This window comes from Buteo buteo, chromosome Z (assembly GCF_964188355.1).
Source record: "Buteo buteo chromosome Z, bButBut1.hap1.1, whole genome shotgun sequence".
Taxonomy (NCBI): domain Eukaryota; kingdom Metazoa; phylum Chordata; class Aves; order Accipitriformes; family Accipitridae; genus Buteo; species Buteo buteo.
In genome coordinates, this window is record NC_134204.1 from 25906729 (window position 1) to 25933369 (window position 26641).

The following is a 26641-nucleotide window of genomic DNA, read 5'->3' on the forward strand; positions in this document are numbered from 1 at the left end:
CTTCACAATACAGCTTTGACTCCTCACTCCTACTAAATGATCCATCCTTCACACTACATGAGAATACATCTGAAAAACTAGCATACAATCAAGTTAAAATATATTTTAAAAAAAGAAGGAAAAAAAAGAAAAAAGAAAACAAAAGACTACTTCTATCATGGACAACACTAATCTGCATTTTTAAGCTTCTAAATGAACTTCCGTTCTGGGCTGGTTTGGATTTTTTCATTTTTTGTTTTTTGTTTTTTTCCTGAAGAAGGAATCTGCAAAGAATACAGCTGTCCTACTCTAATAAGCCTCTGCTGATTGGACAGAATTTCATGTTTCTCCCTTCCCTCCTATAGGCTCGTCTCTTGATAAAAGTTTCACAGCAACAACAGAAATTTAACACCCAGGTGATATATCTTCCAATTTTTATGCCTTGCTCCAAAAGGACAAGACACTAAACACTCTTCCCAAATATCATAGGCAAAGCAATTAATTTCCTCCTAAATTAGTTCTGAAAACTGACAAAATGAAACTGATCAAAATACTTATTAAAAATCCCAAATTCTTAAAGAACAAACTAAAACAACTTCTCCACAAATCAAAAACAGACACTTAATAGAGAAAAGGTCTAAAAACATTAAATAAAGTAATTACAGAAGGCATATGCAATCTTGTCTAAATACTGATGTTTGTATTCAAGCTTAATTATCCTTGTAACTTATTTTTTCATTTTAGTAACACATTCTGCAGGTTATTCCTTCCTTACCCTGTCCTACATCCAAACTTTATCTTCCTCCTTGTCACTCGTTGTATGTAAACACTATTACATGTTCACAGCTTCCATTTCACTGAGGTAGTAAACATCAGAAATACTTCTGTTATGCACAAAAATGGAGCTAACTCCAGCCTTAAGGCCTTATTGAAACCTAAGGATCTTTGTTCCGTTAAGCCTGCCAGAAAAACATATGCAGCAAGTTAACACGAACCATTTCATGCCCAAGTTCTATTTATAAAGCAATTCTTCTACCCTAGCTACTCAGTGTAATATATGTTTTGTCATCATAGATACAAGTACTGCTTTCTTTCAAACAATGACATGAAAAACAAGAGATGGCATCTTTCTCTACCACACAGTACAGATGACCAAGTTTTATAATGCAAAAATTGCCAAGTTAGGAAGAGAACTTAATGTACATTAGATGCAACTATGTATGACTAAAATAACCAACCACAGAACATGCCTCTGAAGTTTACCGAGATTATTTTTTCAGGAAAAATAGAAAATAAGGTATTTTAAAACTGGAATTCACAAGATTATTGAGGTTAAAAAAAACCCAAAACCCAAACCAAAACACAACTCTTAATTTGTATTTCCTACTCTATATGATATGTACCTTTGCCTGTTTGACAAAAGAACAAAAAAAAAATCTTTTCCTCTGCTATAAATTCAAATAAAATTGGAACTATTTCATCATGCTTTGAAGAAGGCCTTTTATTAAATGTAATGTTCCTAATCTTCAACCGTATAATACATCAGAAAAAAATATTCATCACAATTCTCTATGCAGCAATATTTATCATCTGGGGAAAAAAAGCACTTTTAGTTCAAATATCATCACATTATCTCAACAAGTCAGTTTCAGATTGCTGAATTTTCTGAAAAATTACTTTAGGGACACAGCAATAGCTCAAAATAAAACCAGTTTTGGAATCGTAAATTCTCTTGCCTCCCTCCCTCTTTCTATACTCAAAACCAAAGAAAAGCACTATATTTTTAAATTGAAACCAGTAAAACCAATGTTGGCTAATTGAACAACCAAGCTGAGATAAACTGACATTTGGAATACAGATTAAATGAAACAAACCCATTTTAGCTTCTATGTTACAACACAAATCTTGGAAGAATCAGAAGGCTACAGACTTTATAATCTGCATAAGAACTAATCATTTTATCAAAAGTACTTCTGATATGCAATAAAGAGGAATTTGTTATTTTTGGTTAAGTATTTAAAATTAGAATTACTTTTAAATAAAACAAACTTACTCATTATAAAACAGTTTTACCAAAATGTAGTATTCTTCAGCAGGCTGTACTTTTTTAGCTCTTAGGAAAATATACTGTTAAAGTGTTACAAATTACATACTTATACAACAAATTTTATACTTCTAATACACTTTCATGCTTAAGTATTTCACAACATTAGATGAAAAGCTACTGAATTCTCATGGTTTATCAGATTATCTCAGAAAACTAAAAGGAAAAGTAACTTCATGTGTAATCTTTTAAACGAATTAATGCTCGTATAGATACTGTACATATGTCTCTTCATATTTTACATATTAGTTGGTATTCCCAGAAATCACAAAATTCTAAGCTTCACCTATTAAATTCAACAAGAATTTGAACAGTTTAACAGAGTAAGTTAAGCAGGTAATGGTTAGCTATATAGGTCAGAGATGTTCTCACTCTTCAAAAGCACTCCTCTGAGTGGAGAAACCAGAAAAATAGGGTCAACTTCTAGTGGAGAAACCATCACTGCATATACTGCATAATAAAAGTACTAAAGAGTGAACACCAGCTAAAAAGCATGATTTCCCCATTAATAAGAAGTTTAGTTACCTTTACCATACCTTTATCTGCTGTCTTCTAAGCATCGCAAGTTCCCTCATATCTCGGAATGGCTGTAGTAAGTACTGGTAGAGCTCCATGGTAGCTTCTGCAAGGCTACTGTAGGCTTCATCTTCCATTTGATACAGTTCAAGCAGCTCTACCATGCTTTCCGTGTTCTTATGTTTTTCCAGAAGCTGTAGAAAAAGTGCCAATTTTAGTGAACAGATTCAAACATTCCTGCTAAAAGCAACAGTCATTCAAAAAGCATTTTTTAGCCTATCCTCTTGTATTATCTTCCCTCTCCCACAAAATAATCCCTCAAATAAACAAATAAACAAAAAATCTTAATCCCCACCCACATCTTGAATTTAGCCAGTCAAGTATGAGCATGTCTCTGATAACCTTAATTCAAAGTGTACAGCACTCCCATTGATTTTTTTCTTTCAAAAAATCCTGGAAGGTAACGAATATGACCACAAAGACAGCACAAAAAGCAACTTAGTACAAGAAATCCATAACGTAGTAATCAGATATGCTACTTCACACATTTCTCACTTTCAGGTGTCAGGAAGGAATGATAGGAAAGGAGACAAAAGAAGTCACATTTTGATTTTTCTAGGCTTTGGGGTTTTTTTTGGTGTTTGGGGTTTTTGTTTTTGCCTGTCTGTATTTTGAACTCACACAGTCCCATTATATCAGTGCAGCTCCAGATACAGAGAACAATCTATATGAATCAAAACAGTGATCTGCGTTTCTGGTGATTTTGCCTTCTCGTTTATGATTTTAGCTGAGACAGGTTAGGCATGAAATTTCAAACACATGAAGTTCCCATTAGATATTTTTTTAAAAGGATATTATTTAAGTATTATAAGCTTTAAAAGAATACTCAAAATAATTTATGTTTTAATTCATATAAGAGAACACAACATCAAAGTCCATCCATTCCTTCCTTTATTTCTCATGAAATCCATCTGTTTGTACAAATTTGCTACAATGTACATTTTTAATTTATATGTCTCTTTTGCACCTATTTTGGGCATTTGCCTGGGCAGACCTCAGAAACTGCTGGAAATCTTTTACCATTTCTAAAAAAATATTCAACTGTTTAACAAAAACTAATCTCATACAGACATACGGAGAGCTTGATGAATTTACAAAGACAAGATTATCTGAAATTAATTCCCCTCTTAGGTAGTTTTCAAAGTCAAAGTCTCTTGTCCTGTTATTATCATCTCAAAAACATATATTCACAGTTCAAGTTTATTTAAACTTAACATAAATTAAGAACACTATGGAACAAGCACATCATATCTTCTAGCTGTTCATGCAAGTTGGATGCCAAGCCTACATGAAATATTCTCAGGATATTCAACTCCATCAAGTATTGTAACTGGAAGATAAAATAGAGGGAAGTGCAGATTAGAAATTGAAGCTTTGGTCAACAGTCCTTTGGTGTCTGCTTCATTTATATCCCAGGACAGTCAAAAGAATTCTTGATTACCATACTGTCTACTTGGTTTGCTCCATTACATTTATATTACTATGCTGTGTTTCAGTTACCTGGCTGGGTAGGAAAAATTTTCTCTTTCTTCATAACAAAATTTGATTCTGAAGATCCCCATAACCCCACCCGGGCTTCCTTTAAAGCACTAAAGATTGGCCAAGATTAGAGAAAGGATGCAGCGCAGAAGGCAGAGAGCCTCATAGTAGCTTTATTTACATGTTCAGCATAAAGGTAATGGTCAGATGACAAGCTCGGAAGAGCTTTCCTTCAGCAAGGCTTAGCACAGATGAAAGGTCTGGGAGAGATGGTGTAGAACACATGTGATGTTCCTCAGCAGCATGAAGCCATTTGTTACGTTACCTAAACAATTTCACCTAAGAAATTGTTCCTATTGCAAGGTCATTTGCTCCGTCCGTCTGCTCTTTTCCAGCAGCACGTAATATTTGGTGGCATTTCAGTTCTCACAGAGTACTGGGTAGTGGTTTGTGGCTTGCAGTCTGTAAAACTGACATTTTATGAACTTTCAGGGTTAAACACACATAATGTAACCCGCAATTATAGGGACAGAAGTCATCCCCGATGCTCTTGGGTTTGAGTCCTAAGTCCCTATGGATTTCAAGCATTATTCCAGCCCACTAGCTGTTTTAACCATGTAGCCTATAAAGCCACCTTCTTCCTCAGCTCCTCTTTCTTGTTGCTAGTGCCTAAAAACAGAGTTGCCATACTCAGGCCTTCTCCTACAACTTCCCCTGGCACTATCAGAAAACCCTCTTGCAGTCCCAAAGCTCTAATAATCCCTCTGTCAAGGTACTGAAAAACCAAACCTTTCTTCTCAAGCCATCCATTACAAGTAGGGTCTCTATTATTAGCAGCAGTTCTACAGCACACCGTAATGTTAATTTCCTTGTAGTTGATTAGGCTGTTAGTATCTTCTCATTAAATAAATTTACACCTTTGTTTCATCATGAAACCCTACTATTCTACTGAGATATAAATCCTAGAGGGCAACAAACAATGACAAAAATTAGAGAAAACTTATCACCATTTAAAGGAGAATCTTAAGTGATCTTATTCCAGGAACAGAACAATACCATGCAGGGCTTTTTTTTCATTTACAGACCATTCTTAAGGCCTACTTAATAGTTCTGATACTCTGGAAGAAAGCCACAACTTTGCAGAAGTTGGAGTGAAAGTGCCGGGAAATGAAGGACCATTTCAATTTTATGACCATCAGTATAGTACAAAGACATCTTAAGGACACTAAAAGCAGGTATCTGCATATAACTGGTTGTTCAGTGAAAATCATGTCCATCACTGGAAACAGTATGGATAAAGTAATGAATTATCACCACATTCCTGCACATACAGAAGATAAGTAAACGGGCATCATTTCAAGGTCTTGTTCATGTCCAGTTCTATTTGGTCTGCTGCTGGGGTTACCCCAATCTTCAGCTTAATCCTCAACTCCTTCAGAAATACCAAACCCTCAATAAAAAAACACAAGTGAGGGCAGGTTATTCATATAGAATATATATATTCTTAAATTATTAACACAAGGTAGGCAATTATTCTTCCTTCCTAAGGCAATGATGCACACAGAATCCACTTCCTGTGCCCAGTGAAGAACTTTCTAAATGAAAATGGTGACAAAATTTCATTTAAACTGCAGTTGCCAGAAAAGACATAACAAAACACAAAAACTGATTTGGAAACCAAAAAGCATCACCTCACCTGGTTTGCACCAAAGACCAAAGAGCTACTGAATAGGGATATTCTTCAAAACAGGCAAGAAGGCTACCAGGCTGCCAGCACTGGTTACACACAGCTTCATTACACCCATCCATCTATTAACATGTTCTTCTACAGTTTATTCAGACAGTGTTTTGGTGAAAAACACATGAACATTAACCTTTTCTACAAAGGCTGCAAACCAGCTCAAAGCACACTGAAATTATTTTGTCCTGTCAGATCAACACCATAAAAGTGCTGCCTCAAATTTCACTTGGGTTAAAAGTTACATGAGAGGAAGAAGAAACTGAAGAAGTGTGAAAAAAATCCAGCTTTGAAAAAGAAAAACAATACAGAGAAATTATGACATGTATTTGAAATTATAGTTATGTGCCCAGGTGGCCAAGAAGGCCAACGGCATCCTGGCCTGTATCAGAAATGGTGTGGCCAGCAGGAGCAGGGAGGTGATCGTTCCCCTGTACTGGGCACTGGTAAGGCCGCACCTCGAGTGCTGTGTTCAGTTTTGGGCCCCTCACTACAGGAAAGACACTGAGTTGCTGGAGCGTGTCCAGAGAAGGGCAACCAAGTTGGTGAGGGGCCTGGAGCACAAGTCTTATGAGGAGCGGCTGAGGGAACTGGGGCTGTTTAGTCTGGAGAAAAGGAGGCTGAAGGGAGGAGACCTTATCGCTCTCTACAACTGCCTGAAAGGAGGTTGTAGAAAGGTGAGGGTCTGTCTCTTCTCTCAAGTAACAAGTGACAGGACAAGAGGAAACGGCCTCAAGTTGCACCAGGGGAGGTTTAGATTGGACATTAGGAAAAATTTCTTCACTGAAAGGGTTATCAAGCGCTAGAAAGGCTGCCCAGGGAAGTGGTGGAGTCACCATCCCTGGAGGTAGATGTGGTGCTTAGGGACATGGTTTAGTGACTGACTTGGCAGTGTTAGGTAAACGGTTGGACTTGATGATCTCAAGGGTATCTTTCAACCTAAATGATTCTATGTACATGGTTAAAGGAATACAGAAGGGTCAGACTATTCTCTCTCACTTTTTGCAACTGATGTGATTACCAATCACCAAGTCTTCACCAATACAATGTGGTATGAACAGAAGACTGTGAACTTTGATTCTGCTTCCAGACAGAGCCTTGTAAGCCTGATGAAAAGTCCATGCTGCTTTATTGCCACCAACCTTAAAGGGGCACTGACATAGGAGACAGATGATACTAAGCTGGCTGCATAGAGGACTTATCCCACTTTGCTCTATAAAGCAGTCCAATGGAAGCTTTCCTGTTTTGCATCAAAGTCAGCTGAAGCATTTTTTTAGCTGGCTGCCATCCAGACAGTATTCAGACTATCGGATAACAATAACACTGGGTCTAGCACAGAATCCACTGAATTAATAATGTCAAAAGGCAAACCAGGCCCTCCATAGACTCACAGGTAGTTTAACTGTGTATGTTCCAATTTTCACACAGGCAGTACCTAGACAATACACTATATTAGAAACAAAAGAATTCAGCTAGTAACCTTTCCTAAGATGGAGACACTGGTTAAGCTGGCCGAATGCCTAAACCAACTTGGTATCTTAAAACTACAGCATTTTCAAGGTCTTAGCATAATATACATTAACAGGTTTTGTGCCATGTTTTATGCCCCACTCATGATTAATTCTCAACACAGACATTCAGTGTTACTGTTCCATTTACTTCAACAGTCTCAGTATGACTTTTTGACTTTCACAATTTTTTAATTATATTATTTAAAGAACTGGGTGGAGGAGAGTAGAGTAACATCCTGTATAGGCCTGACTAGCGCTATACCCATTGAATAGTGCATTTATTTTAAGAATCATGTTTCACAGATGTTACATTGTTCAAAACCAAATGAATCCATATATTTTAGGCAACTATTATGCACACAGACTCTCACCAGCAGGAAATACATTTTTTTTCAATTTAACAGCACATATATTTGAGCCATATAACAAAGATTATTTCTGTCTTCAGTATTTTTTCAAAAAATATGTTGCTCATAAAGCTTGAAAAGCATTACAGCAGACAGTGTAAATATGTGCAGGTTGACCTCAGTTGGGAGCATAATCCAAAGCTTGATTTAATCATTAAAGAGTCAAGTCTTACATTTCCTTTGCTATTCCTCCCAAAACTTTCCCTGTGATTCCTATTTCATTTTGTGTATTTTATGAAAACATTGCAACATGACACATTCCCATTTTTAGCTAAAACAGGACATAAAGATATTTTTCAGTTTCTTCCTAAGCTTCTTCATATTTTTTGAATAATAGTAATTACAGAATACCCTATTTTCCTATAGATTTATATTCTCAGAAGCCTGACAGTATTACTTGCCATTTCCAGGAAGAATTCTAAAGATTTTTAAGTGAAGCGGCATATTTAATAGCACAGGTAAAATTAAGGATAGTTGTTTTTAGAGAGAAGTACAGTACTGCAGATAGTTTTTAGATACTCCATCCTTTCCACCGAACAGCAGTCCTAAGAGTAAAATACCAAACCCCCTGCTGATACACTTGCAACAGTCTGCAATGAGCTCAAGACAATGAGTTCCAACGAAGTAAAGCTCCAGAGTACATAAAATTTGTATGCAAAATTTTAGCAACTGAACTTGGACTGCAATTTCTTATATCAGAATGTGCTTAAAATTGTTTCTATTTTCTCTCTCTTTTTAAGCTATCTTTAAACAAACAAACAAGCAAAAAATCTTGTTGATAGCAACCACACTCCCACACATCCTGGTAATGAGCAGGAGTCTAAACTCCAGGAAATCTGTACCATAGGCAAACTGCTTTTCTCTCTCATACATGCGTGGTCCTGTATTTACATGTCACCTGTTGTGGTTAAAAGATCAAACCTTGCCAGGACATTTAGCTTTCTGCTTGCATGATTGCATTGCCATCAACAATCCTTACATTTGTAGTATAAAAAGACCATTTGCATTATTGTAGCAGGTGAATGCTCCAGTAAGTGGCCAATGCCTGACTCTCCAATAAAGACCTAATATTTATTTTACTGTTGGGGCAGAAATCATCTAAAAGAATACAAAAGATAGATACACAGTTGGGATAGCATAAACAAATTAAGGTAATACTGCCCAGCATGAAAAGTGCTGGAACCAGCACTAGATCTGTCTAACACCTTAAGATTAAAAGAAGATACAATTGAGTGAATTCCATATTAAAGTTATTTGGAAACCACACAGTTTATAACTGGTACATAAAGCAATCAACCACCTACTGAATGCACAAAAATGACCAATTTTTTCAGCCAGGCTTCTGAAGATAGGTAATTGGAAGTGCATGCTGATGTACTGCAAAGGTTATTGTCTGGATTTGGGGGGGATTTTCTAAATGGCTGTTTACAGAAGGACTGAGCTAATTAAAATAATCAAACCAAATGCACACATAAAACACACATAACAAACAAGTTCAAAGTTTGCAGTTATTCTAAGAAACAACAGCAAACACACATTCACACAAAACACCCCCCCCAAAAGATACTGGAAAGTAAACACAGGTTGTTTAAAACAGAAGAAATAAAAAGGAACAATTCCATAAGATGTATCTTCTAGGCCTCTAAAGAGCTGCTCATCTCAAGTGAGCCACATTATTCCATTTAAACCCCACTTAAAACAGTCTTTTACCTCCTTGCAGAGACCCCATGTACCTCACTACATGTGTGCAAAGATGTATTTGGTGAAGGTGGCAAGGTTTTGCTAGCAGGGATCTACAGGGGTGGCATCTTTGAGAAGCTGCCAGAACCTTCCCCCATGTCCGACAAAGCCAATGCCAGCTGGCTCCAAGATGGACCCGCTGCTGGCCAAGGCCAAGCCCATCAGCGACGGTGGTAGTGCTTCTGGGAGAACACATTTAAGAAGGGGAAAAAAAACTGCTGCACAACAGTAGCTGGGTGAGAGGAGTGAGAATATGTGAGTGAAACAACCGTGCAGACACCAAGGCCAGTGAAGGAGGAGGAGGAGGTACTCCAGGTGCTGTAACAGAGATTCCCCTGCAGCTCGTGTTGCCTGTGACAGTAACTGCTGAGTGATCACCCTTTCCTCATCTCAACCCATGAGCCTTTCATCATATTTTCTCACCCTGTCCAGCTGAGGAGGGCGAGTCACGGAGTGGCTTGGTGGGCACCTGGTGGCCAAGGACAATCCACTATGAAGGAGCACACCAGAAGGCTAAGACCAGCACACTGCAGATTGCCTGGCCTCTTTTCACTCAAATCAGTGTCATGGTTTAAGCCCAGCAGGCAAGAAAGCACCATGAAGCTGCTCGCTCACTCGTACCCCCTCCAGTCCCAGTGGGATGAGGAGAAGAAATATAAAGAAACACTCATAGGTCAAGCCAAGAACAGGAAGGGATCCTCACCAATTATGGTCATGGGCAAAAGACAGCCTCAACTTGGGGAAAAAACAAAATCAATTTCATTTACTACCAATGAAAGCAAAACAAGGATAATGAGAAGTAAAAACAAATCTTAAAATGCCTTCCCCCTGCTCTCCCGCCTTCCTAGCTCAACTTCACTCCCAATTTTCTCTACCTCTTCGCCCCAGCAGCACAGGGGGACGAGGAATGGGGTTGGGGTCAGTTCATCACACAGTGTCTCTGCTGCTCCTTCCTCCTCTGGGGGAGGACTCCTCACTCTTCCCCTGCTCCAGCGTGGGGTCCCTCCCACAGGAGACAGTCCGACTTTCACAAACTTCTCTGGCATGGGTCCTTCCCACAGGCTGCAGGTCTTCATGAACTGCTCCAGCGTGGGTCCTTTGTGTGGGCTGCAGTCCTTCAGTCATAGACTGTTCCAGCGCGGGCTTTCCCACAGTCATGGCCATCTTGGGGGGCATCCCCCTGCTCCGTCATGGGGTCCTCCCCGGGCTGCAGGTGGGCATCTGCTCCCCTGCTCCCCTCCATGGGCTGGGGGGGACAGCCTGACGTCTCACCACGGGCTGCAGGGGCATCCCCTCCTCCCCCGCTCCTCCTCCCCTCCTTCCTCACTGACCTCACTGTCTGCAGAGGGGTTTCTCTCACATCCCAATCTCTTCCCCTGCTGCAGGTTTCCCCTTCTTAAACATGTTTGAGTTGGCCTTGGCCAGAGGCAGGTCTGATTTGGAGCTGGAGAAGCTTCTAGCAGCTTCTCACAGGAGCCACCACTGCAGCCCCTCCCCTGCTACCAAAACCCCACCACACAAACCCAAAACAATGGTTATCTTTGTACATAGGTTAACAGCTCTTAGGACAGTAACAATTATTTTTGTCAAGTTAATTTACACTGCCTACCAACATGCACCTCATTTCAATACACCACCTGTAATAAAAGTCTGTAGAAAAGTTCTTTTTGAACTGAACTGAGTAAGAAAAATTGAAGTAGTATTTTAATGCAGCCAAGTGAGTCAAAACATTATTTCCATGTATGCATCATTACTGAACAATGCAAATTCTCTCCTCCCACCCAAAATTCTAAATAGAAATCTCAGTAGAACTGTATGTAGATATATATATATAAACTTGCTGGAATACAGGCTCATATATAAGGCTCAGGCTTAACGCTGCCAACTCTGACAACAATGTATGGCACACCAGATCTCTTCTGAAAGCTAAAGAGGGGGAGACGTCAACAATTAAAAATTATGTATCTCCTTTTCTGTAAACAAGACTAACATACGTGTAACATCATGGTAAAGTTGCTTTTATTTTAAGATGGTACTTGTCTGATCACCTTACCTTACTGTGTGATGTGGCTGTGCCACTCCTGAGTTACACTATCATGCCAAATGACTGCCTATAAAAAACATGTACTTGTTTGAATTTAGTATATTACTTAGAATAGCACAGCCACAAATCAGCTACAGAAATCACAGCAAACATGGGCTAATTGCATAGGAGCGCTCATTGTACAGGAGTGCTAGGCTTTCTTCTGCTGTTAGTAACAAAGAAATAAGTATTTACATTGTAATGTAATTTGACAAATAAACTAGATCTCTTTACTGTATTTCAAAGTTGTTATGGCACTCTGGGACTCCTTCCCTTTGAAAGGGGCAAAATAACTAAAAGATAAAGTCACTAATGAATCACTGATCAGTTGGCACACGGTAACTCTGAATAAAAAGACTTCTAGGCAACACCTCACCCTGAAGGCTTGGCAAAGATCTTATTCTACGCATGTCCTAATGAGTTCTAAGTCTTTTTTTTTCTGCAGGAGACCAATTCAAAAAAACCCCAAAGCCAGAAGACTCAGAACATACATTACATAAGTGTTCATGCTGTGCCATAAAATATATTAACTTTTTGTCCACAGACCCTCTTCTGTGCTTCTGAACTATGCTTTATTAGTCAGGAAAACATATTCAAGAGCCTCAAAACTGACAACTGTCTAAACAAACTAATATTTGCATACGATAAATACATTTACTTAGCAGGTATTACAATGCTACTCTTAAAACCCTTCTCTGTGTAAGGTTTGCAATGTCAGGATACAGGCCTAGCCAAATACCTACTCCGCTAGGGAGCAAATGTTCTCCCATGAAAACAAAGGTGAACATTTTGATGGGAAGAAACAAAATTTAAGAGGTATAATCATTGTGACTCTGAAGTCAGCTCATGGGAATCATAACAGCAGCACAGAATTACTCTTACCAGCTTTACAATGCATTTGGCATGGTAGCAGATATTCACCAATGTCTGATAAATCTTATGTTAGGCTTTTTAAATCTAATTCAAAGCAGGTGAAGCATTGTGACAATACCAGATTCAAACCACTGGTATGGGTGAATTTACTTTTTAAAGCTAAGCTGAGCTAATGGCTTGCTCCTATCAAAGGAGATCCTACTTCCCACCCCCTTTTCCTTCTCCCAACTCCACCCCGTTCCTTTTTCCTTCTGCTCTCAGGAGCCCTCTTCCTCCACTGCACTGGCTTTGGTATTTCTCAGACCCTTCAACAAACTAACTGAGCATCTGGCAGAAAGCTGTTTCTGTAGTTTCTCTTGGATTAATTTACTGAGGTTTACTGAGTGGAATCAGCACACTGCAAGGGCAGAGAAGCACAACAGGAAGGAACACAGAGCTGAAGGGGGGAGCATAGAAAGCAATAGGATCCCCCTCTTTCAGCACTAGCAAGCTGATGATCCAGTTCTTCAGCTCCCTTCAACGACATGGCTGATGAACCACCTTTAAAACTTGGATGACAGCTGACATAACTCAAACAGCCCCCTGTGTGATTTCTCGAGTCTGGTATAGTTCAACAGTCTTTCAACCTCTTACAGCACCTTACACAATGCTGAAATCACGGAAAGGCAGGTCTAAGAGGGAAACAGCATTTTACATGACTAAATGCAATTTTTAAAGTTTCTAAGCTAAAATAATGCGGTTTTTAATTTAAAAGTTCAATACAACATCCAAAAAAAGCCCAAAAGAAAGAACGCATTTACAAGCCCACTATTACTAACAAAAGGCTAAACAAGATATCAAGAAACTCCTGAAATCCCATATCATGCACACTATTTTTCCTCTAACAGCAAATATCATGTAAACAACAAGCTATTAAATCACTTTCATAACAGCACAACATTTCAGACAAAAGCAATTTATATTAGTATCAGGTGAACACAGACTTGTATTCTGTGGTGTTACCCGTTTGGGTTGGTTCTGTTCCTGTTTTCATGGAGAAATGAAGGGGAAAGGATACACAGTTTAAATGTTATGGAGAAATAAAATCCATGCATGATAAAGCAGCATGATAAAACAGAGTTGAAAGAATACATACCATTTACCTATTAATACAATATTGCAAGTAGTTTGGGATTTTTTAAACTCCTCCCACATAGGGATTTTTTGCTGAATTATACTACTCTGAAGTGACAAAATGGTACAATTTAAAAATCTGACAACTGACGATTATAAACAAATATCACATTACTGAAGGCTGAAGAACTTGGGCTCTGAAGCCACAGCGCTATCTGTAGAAAAATTAGAAACTTTGAGAAACTTTGAAAACTGATCTACAGATTTTCTCTGTCAAAAGTTTCACAACTGAATTAATATATTTCTTTTTATTTTTTTAAATTTCTTTAAAACAGATATAAAGCAATGTTATTTAATGTTTGGTTTGTTGGTTTTTTTTTAAAAAAAAAGCCCTAATCAAAATTAGTTCTATTTTAAGCATGGGGTTCAACAAGAAAACCCACAGAGGTTCCTTCTAACATAATAATCTATGATTCTAAGTTATTGAAAAATCACTTACAATACTCTCTCCCTAAAGTAGCTCAAAACAAGTCATGACGCAATGCTGTTATGTGAAAAGTTGTGCTACTACTAATTTTAGATGACCCACATAAATTGTCTGTAAGTCATCACAAACAAATGCTAATTGATTATTTAAACAACATTTTTCAACGGAAAAAACCCAGCCATCCAGTTCCCTCCCACCAGTATCATAGCATTTTTTCCAAAAGGTCATATAAACATTTGTCTACTAACACATTTTGTAAATTACTGTAACAGTAGCATAAAACAAACAAAATTTTCCATTATCATTTAAGAAAGCAGAGATACTCAATTTACTCCAAAAAAAATAAAAAACCTTGCGGAATGACTGGAAATGTTTTATAACACCTTTCCAGGAGCAACTCATTGACAAAAAAAGTCCACTAAACATTCAAATTTTTCTGAGTGGGTAATGTTTGTCTGCCCCATATGTAACAACAACAACAACAAAATCCATACATTTGATAACTTTTACTATACAAATACCACAAACAGAAAAGGATAGTAAGCAAACCCAGAGATAGGGTCTTACCAGTAAGAGGTTTTTAACTGAAAACAACCTCTGCCAGAATGTTTGCAACTGGTGAGTGGAGCCACAGGCAGATACACCACCAGTGTTCTATTTACATTTACTCTGAACAGCTCCAGTTGATGATTTTAAAAACTAGCTTGCCAGAGAAGCTGTCTTCACACCAAAACACCTTTCTGCCTACAACTGAAAGAGTTAATCCAAAAGTAAAATCCAAACTGCACAAATGATCCTCTAATAAGAGGTTACTCATAATAATGGACACAGTTGACAAATAAGAGATCGTGAACAAGGAGACATTTGTGGAGATGTTTCAAGTTAACATCTACTACTGTGTGTTAAAAATCTCTGTGAAGTTTTCAGACAAACTAATAATGGTTTGATTTACATTTCAGGCCCAAATTCTTCAGAAAATGGAAACAGGGCAAGTTTCAACAACAAACTAATTAAAACAAAAACACATTTCCCTTATTAATTTATACAGCTTATGACTGGAAGATACTATGAGATCATCCAATCTCCTGCCCAACAAATTTGGACTATTTTCTTTATTTTTATAATCCTGTTTCAAGTTATGCAAGGGCTTCAACAATTATTCTTAAAGACTAACCCATATTCTAGCAAATATCACCATGAGACTTCTGATGAGATCATACTATTACTTCCTGTAAAGGCACAACAATTCTTTGTTCATCATTCTTAAAACATTCCTGTATGTTTGCTATTAAACAGCACTGCACTTAAAGAAGGGATTTTCAGTGAACTATCCAAGATCTTTGTTCTGAATGGTTACAGTGATGGTAGTACTATGCAAGATGTATGAGTAATTCAAATAAATTGTTCCAATACATATTAACTTGGGCTCCCTTCCTCAAAAACTCTCCATCTTCTAATCTAGATAAGTATACATTACATGATTAAACCTACAGTTGTCGTCAGCCTCATACGCCCCTTCCCTAAAGCGCTATATCATGGTGAATACTAGTAGCAGGACAAAACTTCTGGACACTCAATTTTTAACACAGTAAAACATTTAAAACAGCAGAGTATCTTATTTACAAGCTTTTACTACATAGCAAATTAACAGTCACTTGTGACGCATTTTAAAAATAAAGTTAATTTATTTTAACTAGGGTTTTTTTTGCTTGTTTGTTTTCTGGAAAAGAGAGAAACAATATAACTGTTATACTACTGGCAACTCCCAAGTACTCCAGTTGCCCAAAATCGCAAAATAGTTTCTAGGTGCAGGCTCCTCTACGGAGTCCGATACATGTTCATTTGCTTCTCTTGCTTTTGTATAATACTAAAAAAATACAATGTGGCATTATAGAATAACTCAGAGTAAAATTATAGTATCACCAGATGTTACTAGTTGATTCTTCTCTGGAGAAAATAAAGGAGGAAGAGGATTGAACCTATTTAGAAGACACTCTCAACCACTAAAGCAATAGGCTCAAGATCCCACATCTCACCTTACTCTACTGCCTATTTAGCAGACAGCAGTCTTGTGCAACAGCTCAGATATAGATACATAACATCACTTAGTCAATATGTATGTTAGGAATATCATCATTCTTCCTCCCTGTCCTCCTACCCTATCTTCCTTCTCTCTCTACCATATTCCTTATGGCTAAGTTTTCATCTCTTGAATAGAGAAAAAAATTTTGCAGATATATCTTTTAGTTGGACTGAGTCCTCACTTTGACTGAAGTTCTCTCCAGTAACAGCAATATCCTGGTGGGCTGCAATGGTATGTTTCTACTAATATTAAAAAAGGAATATTAAAAGCACCTCCTCAAAGAGGAAAAAACATAGCTGCAGCCACTTCTGAAAACCTCTGCTTTTCAGTGCCTTCTTCAGCTCTGTGGTAGCAGTATACATAATGTATATGCAATAAACATATAAAGAACATAAACCTCAGTGATCATCTGTAAGCAGTGTCTTGTTGTATCATAGAAAGAAATGTAAAAAGATGAAATTACTAGAATGAATCTGCTTTCAAATTCTAAACCTGCCTGGGTAACACTATCTCAGCCAGAAACAGAGAGGAAAAAAATGTTACTGGATTAAGAAAGCAATTTTAAAAGGCATTGATTTGAAGGTAAGACATTCAGTTGAAGAGAAAGAAAATAATGCTGGAAAAAAATGAGAAAAAATATGCAAGACAACAAAGGTAAACACGAAGAAAAGGCAACCCAACACCGTCTCTAAAAGCCAAGAAATTAAGCGTGCTGTGAATCCCAAGGAGCACAATGGATTACGAGTGTTTATTACACGGGTTGTTCACACCTCTTCAAAATATGCTGGCATATGAAAATGCTGCAGCTGTGTACCAACTAGAACAACTTTAAACAAAAAAAAGAGGAAAGTCTACCTGTACATCTAGGGAAACAAAACAATTTGAATTTTGAAGGGGAATATCAAATAAAATAATCTCATCAGCACAATACTCCCCCAACTACAAGACAGAAATGGCTCCCCAATTCAAGTTTAGGCAGCTAAACAGAGCTTGTATTGCATTTTATTTCCTTTTTTCTTCTCCCAAGTATTTGGATAAGGAAATGAACTATGAGACTGGCAAACTGCTGTCTTCAGTTTCTAAAAATTAAGTTTAAACTTACTAAGGGTCATTCTGAACAGTATTGCTAAGTTCTACAGAATGTACTCTTACTTTTCATGTAAGACTTAAGTTCCGTCAAAGACGACCTAGTTTTTCAAGCAGATGTCCTTTTCTTTGTACATATATAATTTGTCCATATTTTGAAGAAACATGTTATTTTAAGCATTCTATGGTTTTCAGATACAACCGTAGTATTTATCTTCTACAGCTAGCTCTTGTCAAACTAACAAGGCATTAATAAAGCAATGCATGAGGTCTATCTACATGTATATGCCGTAACTGCACTATAGAAAGGGGAAAAAAGAAAAAAAAATTACTTCAAATTTGAAACAAGCGTCATACTAGGACTGGAAAAGAGACAACACAAAAAGGTTGACAAAAAAAACCCAAAAATCTAATTAACCTACAGTCAGAAGTCTATAAATCTCTGAAACAATTTGCTGCTACCTATGAAACAGAAGTAAAAGGGAAAGGCAGCAGAAAAAATTAAACACTTACTCAAGAAGATACCAAATGGAAAAAGGATAAAAGATAAAGTATTTCCAGTTAAAAGGTGAATACTTATTTTGCTTAGGTCTTAGAAGGTTTTAATACACACACCAAAGAGAGACACAAATACTATGGTAATGTGGTCTAATGTCCTTTAAATACTGGACTCCTAGAAGCCATTTTAAAGCATGTATTTTAAAATGGTATGTAATCACATCTTAATACTTTCAGCAACTGTGAGTCCACCATATGATTAAGCTGTTGCGTATTTAATTATCCTTGCTGCTATAAGGGTCCAAGAATTTCAAGTGATATAGCCCTCTCTACCTTACTTCCATATCTTCCAGTAGTATCATGTCATCATCAAGTGTTTAACTTGTTAACATGGACTTACTTATACAGAACTGTATTGGCTTTGTGTGGCAAGGTTTTGGGGGGGGGGGGTGGTTACAGGGGTGGCTTCTGTGGGAAGCTGCTGGAACCTTCCCCTGTGTCCAACAGAGCCAATACCAGCCGGCTCTAAGACGGACCTGCTGCTGGCCAAGGCCGAGCCCATCAGCGATAGTGGTAACGCCTCTGTGATAACATATTTAAGAAGGAAAAAAAAGTTGCTGGGACAGACAGAAATGGCAGCTGGAGAGAGGAGTGAGAATATGTAAGAGAAAGAGAAACAGCCCTGCAGACACCCATGTCAGTGAAGAATGAGGGGGAGGAGATGCTCCAGGCACCAGAGCAGAGATTCCCCTGCAGCCCGTAGGGAAGACCATGGTGAGGCAGGCTGTCCCCCTGCAGCCCGTGGAGGTCCACGGTGGAGCAGATATCCACCTGCAGCCCGGGGAGGACCCCACGACAGAGCAGGTGGATGCCCCTGAAGATGGTCATGACCCTGTAGGAAGCCTGCAGTAGAACAGGCCCCTGGCAGGATCTGTGGCCCCCTGGAGAGAGGAGCCCACGCTGGAGCAGGTTTTCTGGCAGGACTTGTGACCCTGGGGGGGACCCACGCTGGAGCAGTCTGTGCCTGAAGGACTGCAGGCCACAGAAGGGACCCATGCTGGAGTAGTTTGTGAAGAACTGCGGCCCGTGGGAAAGACCCACGCTGGAGAAGTTCGTGGAGGACTGTCTCCTGTGGGAGGGACCCCACGCTGGAGCAGGGGAAGAGTGTGATGAGTCCTGCCCCTGAGGACGATGAAGTGGCAGAAATAACATGTGATGAACTGACCATAAACCCCATTCCCCGTCCCCCTGTGCCGCTGGGGTGGGGGTAGGTAGAGAATCCGGGAGTGAAGTTGTGCCTGGGAAGAAGGGAGGGATAGAGGGAAGGTGTTCTGAGATTTGGTTTTATTTCTCACTACCCTACTCTGGTTGATTGGCAATAAATTGAGTTAATTTTCCCCAAGCTGAGTCTGTTTTGCCTGTGATGGTAATTGGTGAGTGATCTCTCCTGTCCTTATCTCGACCCACAAGCTCTTTGTTATATTCTCTCTCCCCTGTCCAGCTGAGGAGGGGGGAGTGTTAGAAGGGCTTTGGTGGGCACCTGGCATTCAGCCAGGGTCAACCCACCACAACAACACAATTCAGAAACTCAATGAAACACTGAAAACAAAATATGTGTGACTTAGATTTTTTTTTTCTTTTTTTCAGAAAAGGGGATGGGGGAACTACTCCATATTTAATTCTGTTTATATGAAAATGTATCACAGTATCCTTACTATTGGGTTTGATGCTTGCAGAATGAGTCAGGTGTGCAGTTACAATGCCTAAAATGACAAGCCTTTAAAATATTTATTAGTTTAAGACTAGTTTGTAACAACCAGAAATAACTACTAATAATGCCTGCTACAAATTAGATAAATAAAAAGATGATGGCTGACAAGGATAAACACTGAGAAAATACCTTTGGCTGGACAGCAACAGAAGTACTAGCCAGAGTACTAATAATCTTGTAGTTGTCTCCTAAGAACTTGGAGGCTACTTGCCTGTTCTATAGACCATGCCCTACAGCTGCTGGCACACTATATTTTGGTTAGTACTAACTTACAGTATTGGTTCAGTACTTAAATAGCCTATTTACAAAGTATTCAGAAGTGAATCACAACAGTGTTACCGGAAACAAGCATTAACACTACAAATAACGAGTACATAAAAAAAAAAGCAGCATTCAGACAAAAATAGCTTGGATTTCCAGAACGCTCAGCATTAGTCTTAGCTCTGCTCTGTTCATGTCAACAGGAAAAAAAAATCCACAATATATTTTATTTTAATCCTCTGTGCTCCCAAAGTTAAATCTGAACCAGTGTTCCCTTCCTTCCTCAGACACCTTATGTATCTTCTAAATCTATATATTGCAGTTAATATACAGGATTCAGTTTTCTTTGCTTCTTGTATAGAAAGACGTTACATTGGTTTTGATAGAAGCACTACTGCTAACATTTTTTTTGTGTTACTGGAACACTTAATACTTTTTTGTAGTGTTTTGTATTATTTACTTTTGCATTATTTTCAAGTTGGATGTTGAATCTCTCTTTAAATCACGTTGTGCCTAGCAGTAGATCACTGAACAGCAAAAGGTCACCTTATCATTGGAAAACTCATATTTTTGGTACAATGCCCCACTACCTACTATACACACATTTATTTTGGAAGTGAACACACATGGCCAAAAGCAAGGAAATAAAATTCTCCTAGTTACTAGGATGATCCGGAATATTATTCTTCACTAAAATATTAGAGCAGATTCAACAAAACCAAAGAACAACCTGCAGATATTATTTAGCTTTTTTGATGTAAACAGAAATACGTGATAACACCCTTGGAAAGCAACAAATGTGAAATTCCATGATTTATAACTGAACCAATTCCTTATCAATTTGTGTGATGTGACAATCATATTTCATTCATTCAAAACAAAAAAACTTGCCTACTAAAGCTGTGCAAAAGTAATTTAAAACAAATTGTATCCATACTGATATAAGAAGAAAATAAAGTGACGACACAGCTTTCTGCCAAAACCCTGATTTTCTTCTCATATAATTTGCTACTGTAACAAAATAGATAAAAGATTCTTGTTTTTCCTTAGCCTTTCTAGCCTTTTGAATCAGAAGAAAATTAAGCCAACCAACACAAGATAAAAGTTTTCAGGGCTATTCTTGTGCTTAGTAAAATATTCCACTATACAAGGGAAGGAGATTAAAAATAGCAGTAGGTCCTCACTCTCAACTCAGTCTTAAGATAGCCACAGAATTCTTCAGGATTTAATTGTGCGCTAAAAAGTGTTTCTGAACCTTTGTATCAAAGCAATTCAAAAGAACACACACAGAACAGAGATGCAAAATGGTCTTTAACAGTCTGCGTGCAGACACTAGAATTCATAGATTTTATAGAGTAACGAGAAAACAAAAGCAAGCCTCTGACTAGTTTTATGACTGGCATTCAAGGTCCTATAGACTATCATCCACCAAATTTCAGACTGCCATAGCAATTAAGAGCTAGAAGGGACAGGGAGATTCACAGGTGCCATTAATTCAAAGATGCTGAAGTAGGCATGAAATGTAAAGACAGGCTTCCCCACCTCACAAATCACTATGCAAGAGCAAGTAAAAGGATAAGCGTACAATGGAGTATGTTTGTTGGCATGACGAAACCACCAAACCCTCTTAATCATAGGAAAACTGTGACTACATTCAACCTTTTGCCAACACGGCACTGACAAAGAGATAGACACCATCTTTGATATTACTATACTCACAAAAATTTGTAAGCATGTACACTTAGCCTAGAAAAACTCCTTCCATGTTATAGGAGGAACATAGACAGGAAACTGGCAGGAGCAAGCGTACAGAGGTGAACTTCTGCCTTCTATAAGCAAAGTTTGAAATTTTGGAAATACTAGCCAAGAAGCTGGAATCCCAAATAAGGATTCAGTGATATCTTCTCTGTTGAAGTAACAACATCTTTTTAGCTGGCATTAACTGATTCTATATCACATCTCCATTTGGGAGCTTAGATCTATAAGTGAGCACCCAAGGAATTTTTTAAACAGGCATAAACGTAATGAACAAGGGCTCCAAACAAGTGTTAAAAGGTTTTCAAAAATGAGGTAGAACAGAATTTGTTCCTGTAGATACCAGTTTTTACTTTAACATAAGTTAACATAAATTAAATTCCTAAACTATTCCAGAATTAATAGTTTAATCTGAAAAAATAGAAGATGTGCTATTTCAAAACTGCAAGTTATGCAGAAGAAATTAATTCCAGGTCACACAGTTCCTCTACAACTATTTTTCTTCCTCACCTTGGATATGTTTCTACTTGCAACATTCTTCTGGCTTATTAAAGGTTTATAATTGAGACAGAGATAAAAATGACTATTACAAAAAGCAACAATTATTAACTGCTGTGAAAATAAACTGGCTTGTGTGTAACTTATGGAAAGCAACAGATGGCCAAGTAGGGGATGCTGAAACAACAAACACAAGAGGTTTTGTTGCTCACTTTGCTTCTCCACCCCAAAGAATCTAATCAACAGAAACTGCAAGCATTTCTCAAGTAATAGTCTAACTGCATAGAGGAATCTCTCCTGGAAAAAAGAGAGACATGAAATAATTATAAACTGTAGAGGCGTATTTTAAGATGTTAAGCCAAGGTCTTACTGTTCTAAACTTGGTTTTTGCACAATTTTACATTAATGAAGACCCTCCATATTCATTATGCTCTTAGATACCATTTCGGTTACCAGTGCTGCTCAATCACTTCCCGTCTTCCCCAAAATTTCTTGTAAGAGGTAAAATTGTTTAAACTTGCAGCCATTCAACATTCCTGCAATCAGCTAACAGGCAGAATCAGCTAACCGGAAGACTTTAAGCACAGTGGAAAAGTAAATTGAAGTGCGAGATGAAACATGGATTCAGTAGGTTTTCTTTAAAGTATGAAAAACCTTATTTCAGAAATACCAAGCAGCACCCATCATCTATTGCTTCATTTCCTTAGAATTGCAATGACAAACAATTTCAGTATTTGCTTAAAAGAAAGACATTTCCTGTGGACCAAGTAAACGACTAACAGGTAAGGAAAAGAGAAATCTGAGAGCCAAGAGGGAAAGAGCGGGTCATTCTATTGGTTTCTTTTCTTAAACATGAACTACCTTTAATTAAAGGAGGATCAACTTACACAACTGACAGTGACAGAAGTACAGCTGTACTGACTTTAGGTACACTAGTGGATTCGTTACCATGGGAAAGGAAGTTTGTATGTAGTCAAATACAGACATGGGCTCTGCCATTTTGTCTGCACCAAGTTCTGAACATTAACAGAGAACGAGACGATGTAGTTTAGAGATCTTGATGGATAAAGTTTGCATTGCCTATTGATAACTGGTTTCTTTTTTGCCAGTAGTACTGGTGCTAACAAAATAGTAGTTGAGATTCTCCAAGAAACAAATAGTTCTTGCTCAGTAATTCCAAATTAGTTTCCTCACAAACACCACGTGCTTTGAGTTAGGTACCCAGTTCCCAAACTCCACATGTTTAACGGGACCTTCTCTTGTCATGCTCAACTCCTTATAAAAACTGCTGAGCTGAAGACTAAGTCAATCCAAGAACATGCTCCCAAGCATTCACGCAGTCAAACAAAAAAGCAGAAGACAACATACTTTTCATATGCTCTGGACTAAAACTACTGCGTGAAGACTATTAGACTAATTACCAGTTGTATACCAAAAATAGCGAGGATGAATTCAGCCCTTTAAATAGCCATGAAGAAAAAAGAAAAATCACAACGATATAACCTAACACAACAGTCTGGAAATAAACTTTTACCTGACAATACTACACTTGGATGCTCTTGTGATTTCATCATTGGTAAAACAATTTTCTCATACTCTGTAACTCCAGTCACTAAGAAAAAGCTCAGCCTGAATCCTACAAAGACTCTCCAAACAGACAGCAAGCAGATATGCTCATACTCCACCAAGGAAAAAATGTTCGCCACCACACATTTTTGCGCACACAACATCGGTAGGATATAAGCAGGCAGCTGAAGCAGCCAAACTTGACCTATACCCATACAACAGAATTTAGGTGGTGTTTCCAAAAATAAAAAATTCCATAACCTGAATCATACACATAGTCACACCTAGATAGATCCTGGTGGTACATTCTGGACCAACATACTGAAACATAAAAACAAGCATAAAATTCTCCTTTTACACTGGGGAAATCTGCGTTCTCCTATACCTCAGTCCACAAAGATGTGAAAAAAATTCTCACACACTGATGCTACAAGTCAGTTAGCAGAATAACCTCAACTACTTTTGTCTAAACAGTGTATGGTATGAGAAAGAGAGATGGCGTGTCCTGAAACATCCAAGTCTTGCCAGACACCAGCAATGGCAACGCAGTAAATACTCAGGAGGACCAGACAGCTTGCTTTTTCAAGTCCCAACTCTAAGAACTTACAAGCTGAACAAAAGTTGCAGTTACTCCAATTCCACTGGAAAACATCATCTCACTTGAAACACCAGATTCAGCACCCAGAGCCTGTAGGAACCTAGAAATTTTTGGCCTCGAGCGCCTAAATTGTACTGTCAAAATAAACACCACATGTTGCTGCTCCCACTAAACAGAACAATTCAGACCCCAACACATCCTGGTGCAAAGCAATGCAAGAACAAAAATCTGGGAGCGAAACCTTGCCAAATCCATCAGCTACGGGTCCGCAAACATGTACATTTGAATGCACAGAATAGAGTACTGAGCCACAGTTAGATGACTAGGGAAATCTGCACCCTCTTTAATCCTGGTCCTAGAGACCTTGGAGAGGTTAAGCCTCATTTTCTTACGAAGATTCTGAAAGCTTTGTCACAAAGCAAGGAAAAGGTAACACCAAGGCGGAGATATCTGGACCCTGAGGTAGCCTCACCTCCTGGATTCGCCTACGGGCCCGCTGCAGCACCTCCTCGTACCCCTTCTGTCGCAGCTCACTCAGGCTCTCGTAATACTCTTCGGGGTCGTCAGTCTCGGTGAAGAGCACCTGCGAAAGGATCTTCCAGCCGCAGGTATCCAAGCTGTGGACCAGGTAAACTTGCAGTTTGTAGCAGAGAGCGTCCATCTCCTGCTCGGATAGCTCCGGGGCGCCGAACAGCACCGTCCACATGCCCGAGGGCTCCTCGGGGAAGGCAGGCAGGTAGGGCTCCAGCTCCGAGTTCACCGAGCACAGCTGCTGGTGCACAGCCCGCAAGTCTTGGAAGGAGAAGAGGCCGGCCCAGCTGCACTCTTCCCCCGCGGTCTCCGCGTCGGGAGCGGCCGGCTCGGCTGCCTGCAGCGGCGAGGGCGGCGGCGACAGCGCGGCGGCCGCCTCCTCCTGCCCCAGCTCCAGCACTTCTATCTCTTCGGCGGCACCTGCCGCCTCCGGGCCCCGCTGCGGCCTCCGGGCTGGGCCGCTCCTGGCGCGCAGCGGGCTCTTCGGCAGCGCCTCGGCCGCCGCGCCCCGCTCGCAGCCCCGCAGCCGCGCCTCGGCGCGGGGACGCGAGGGGCCCCGCGGCAGGCCGGCGTCGCGGCGCGCCGCGGGGCTGCCGGCCTTGGGGGCGGCTCTGGCCTCGGGGCCGGCGGGGCCGCCGCGGCGCAGCTCGCGGGAGCCGCTGCGCTGGCGCTGCGCCGTGCGGTTGTGGCAGGTGATGGCGAACTTGCCCTCGATCTCGTTCCAGGCCACGATGAAGACGAACTTGTGCTTCTCCCGCTCCTGGAAGGCGTGAGGCCTGACGGCCACCCAGTCGGCCTCCAGCGTTTCCTCCAGGGCGAAGGCGGACATGGCGCCGCGCGGCTTCCCACACACCCCCCCCACCCTCCCCGCGCCCGTCCCGTCAGCCACCCCCGCCTGCCCCGCCGCGCCGCCGGCCGGCGACGGCTCCCCGCAGCCCCGCCCGCAGCCTCACTGCCCACCACCAGCCATCTTAGCGGCGGGGGGACGGGGAAGGCGCGGAGGGGGCAGGATGCGCGGGATCCCCGCCGGAGCGGCGAGGCAGGCCGGGGGTGGGGAGGGAGGACGGAGAGGAATCACCTCCTCTCTGCTCGGAGCCCGCCGCCGAGGAACCCGCCGCCGCCTGTGGTCGCCGACCCGCCGCCGCGGCGGACAATGCCCGGTGCCCCCGCTCAGGTACTTCACGCGCGTCACGTGGGGCAGGATCTGTTTACAAGCGGCGGTGGCGCTGCGGCAACTCGGCGCGGCCCCGCCCCGCCGCCGCCCGAAGCCCCGCCCCCCGCGCCGCCTTCCCCGCCGGCTTGCCGCCCCGCTTCCTCCGGCGGAGGGAGGCGGGCGGAGCCTCGCGCCCCGCCCCGCCCCTTCTCCGCCGGCTACTCTCGCGCTCTCCCTCCCGCCTCGCGCCCCCGCGGTGGGCGGGGGAACGGCGATGCCCCGCCCCTTCCCTCGGTCGTAGGACGAGGCCGTTCGGGCTGCCCGCGCTGCATGCTGGGGAGGGCACGTGCGGGCCCGCGGCCGCTGAGGGAGGGCCGGGCCGGGCCGGGCCGGGCCGGGGGCAGCGGGCCCTTCAGGGCGAGGTCTGGCGGCTCGGCCGTGCCGGCACCGCGGCTCCCGGGGAGGGGCTGGGGGGCCAGGGCCTTCGCTCCGGCCAGCTCCTGAGGCAGCGCTGGCTTGGCCTGCCGCGGCTCTGGCCGCGCTCTTAGCTCCCAGTCAGCGCCGTGGGGCACGCTGGCCTCAGCGGTCCTGCGCTCCAGCTCCCCTGCCCGCTCCCCGGTGGCCTGCAGCCAGTGCTGCTTTGCAGGGCCCCTGCCCCCAGAGTGGCAGGAGGTTTTTAAGTATGGAGGTCCGTCCTAGCAACAAATCCTCTCGCAGGGAAGTGGTATCTGCGGAGGACTTGTTTCTGCTT

At 40.9% G+C, this 26641-nt stretch overlaps 1 protein-coding gene across 4 annotated transcripts in view; it reads right to left on the reverse strand.

Annotated features, from left to right (window-relative positions):
• Positions 1 to 25608, reverse strand: part of JMY (junction mediating and regulatory protein, p53 cofactor) — a 73928-nt gene extending 48320 nt beyond the window's left edge. For 3 of the 4 annotated variants that reach the window (XR_012648976.1, XM_075020547.1, XM_075020549.1), the window contains exons 1-2: positions 24679 to 25593; positions 2620 to 2793 (exon numbers count right to left, since the gene is read on the reverse strand). Coding sequence is in view for 3 of the 4 variants with exons in the window: in XM_075020547.1 (XP_074876648.1) it covers positions 2620 to 2793; positions 24679 to 25566 (1062 nt within the window). In the remaining variant the exon portion in view is untranslated. Of the gene's footprint in view, positions 1 to 2619; positions 2794 to 24678 lie in introns of all 4 variants that reach the window. The other variant, XM_075020550.1, reaches the window with a different exon arrangement.
• Between the last annotated feature and the right edge of the window lie 1033 nt (positions 25609 to 26641).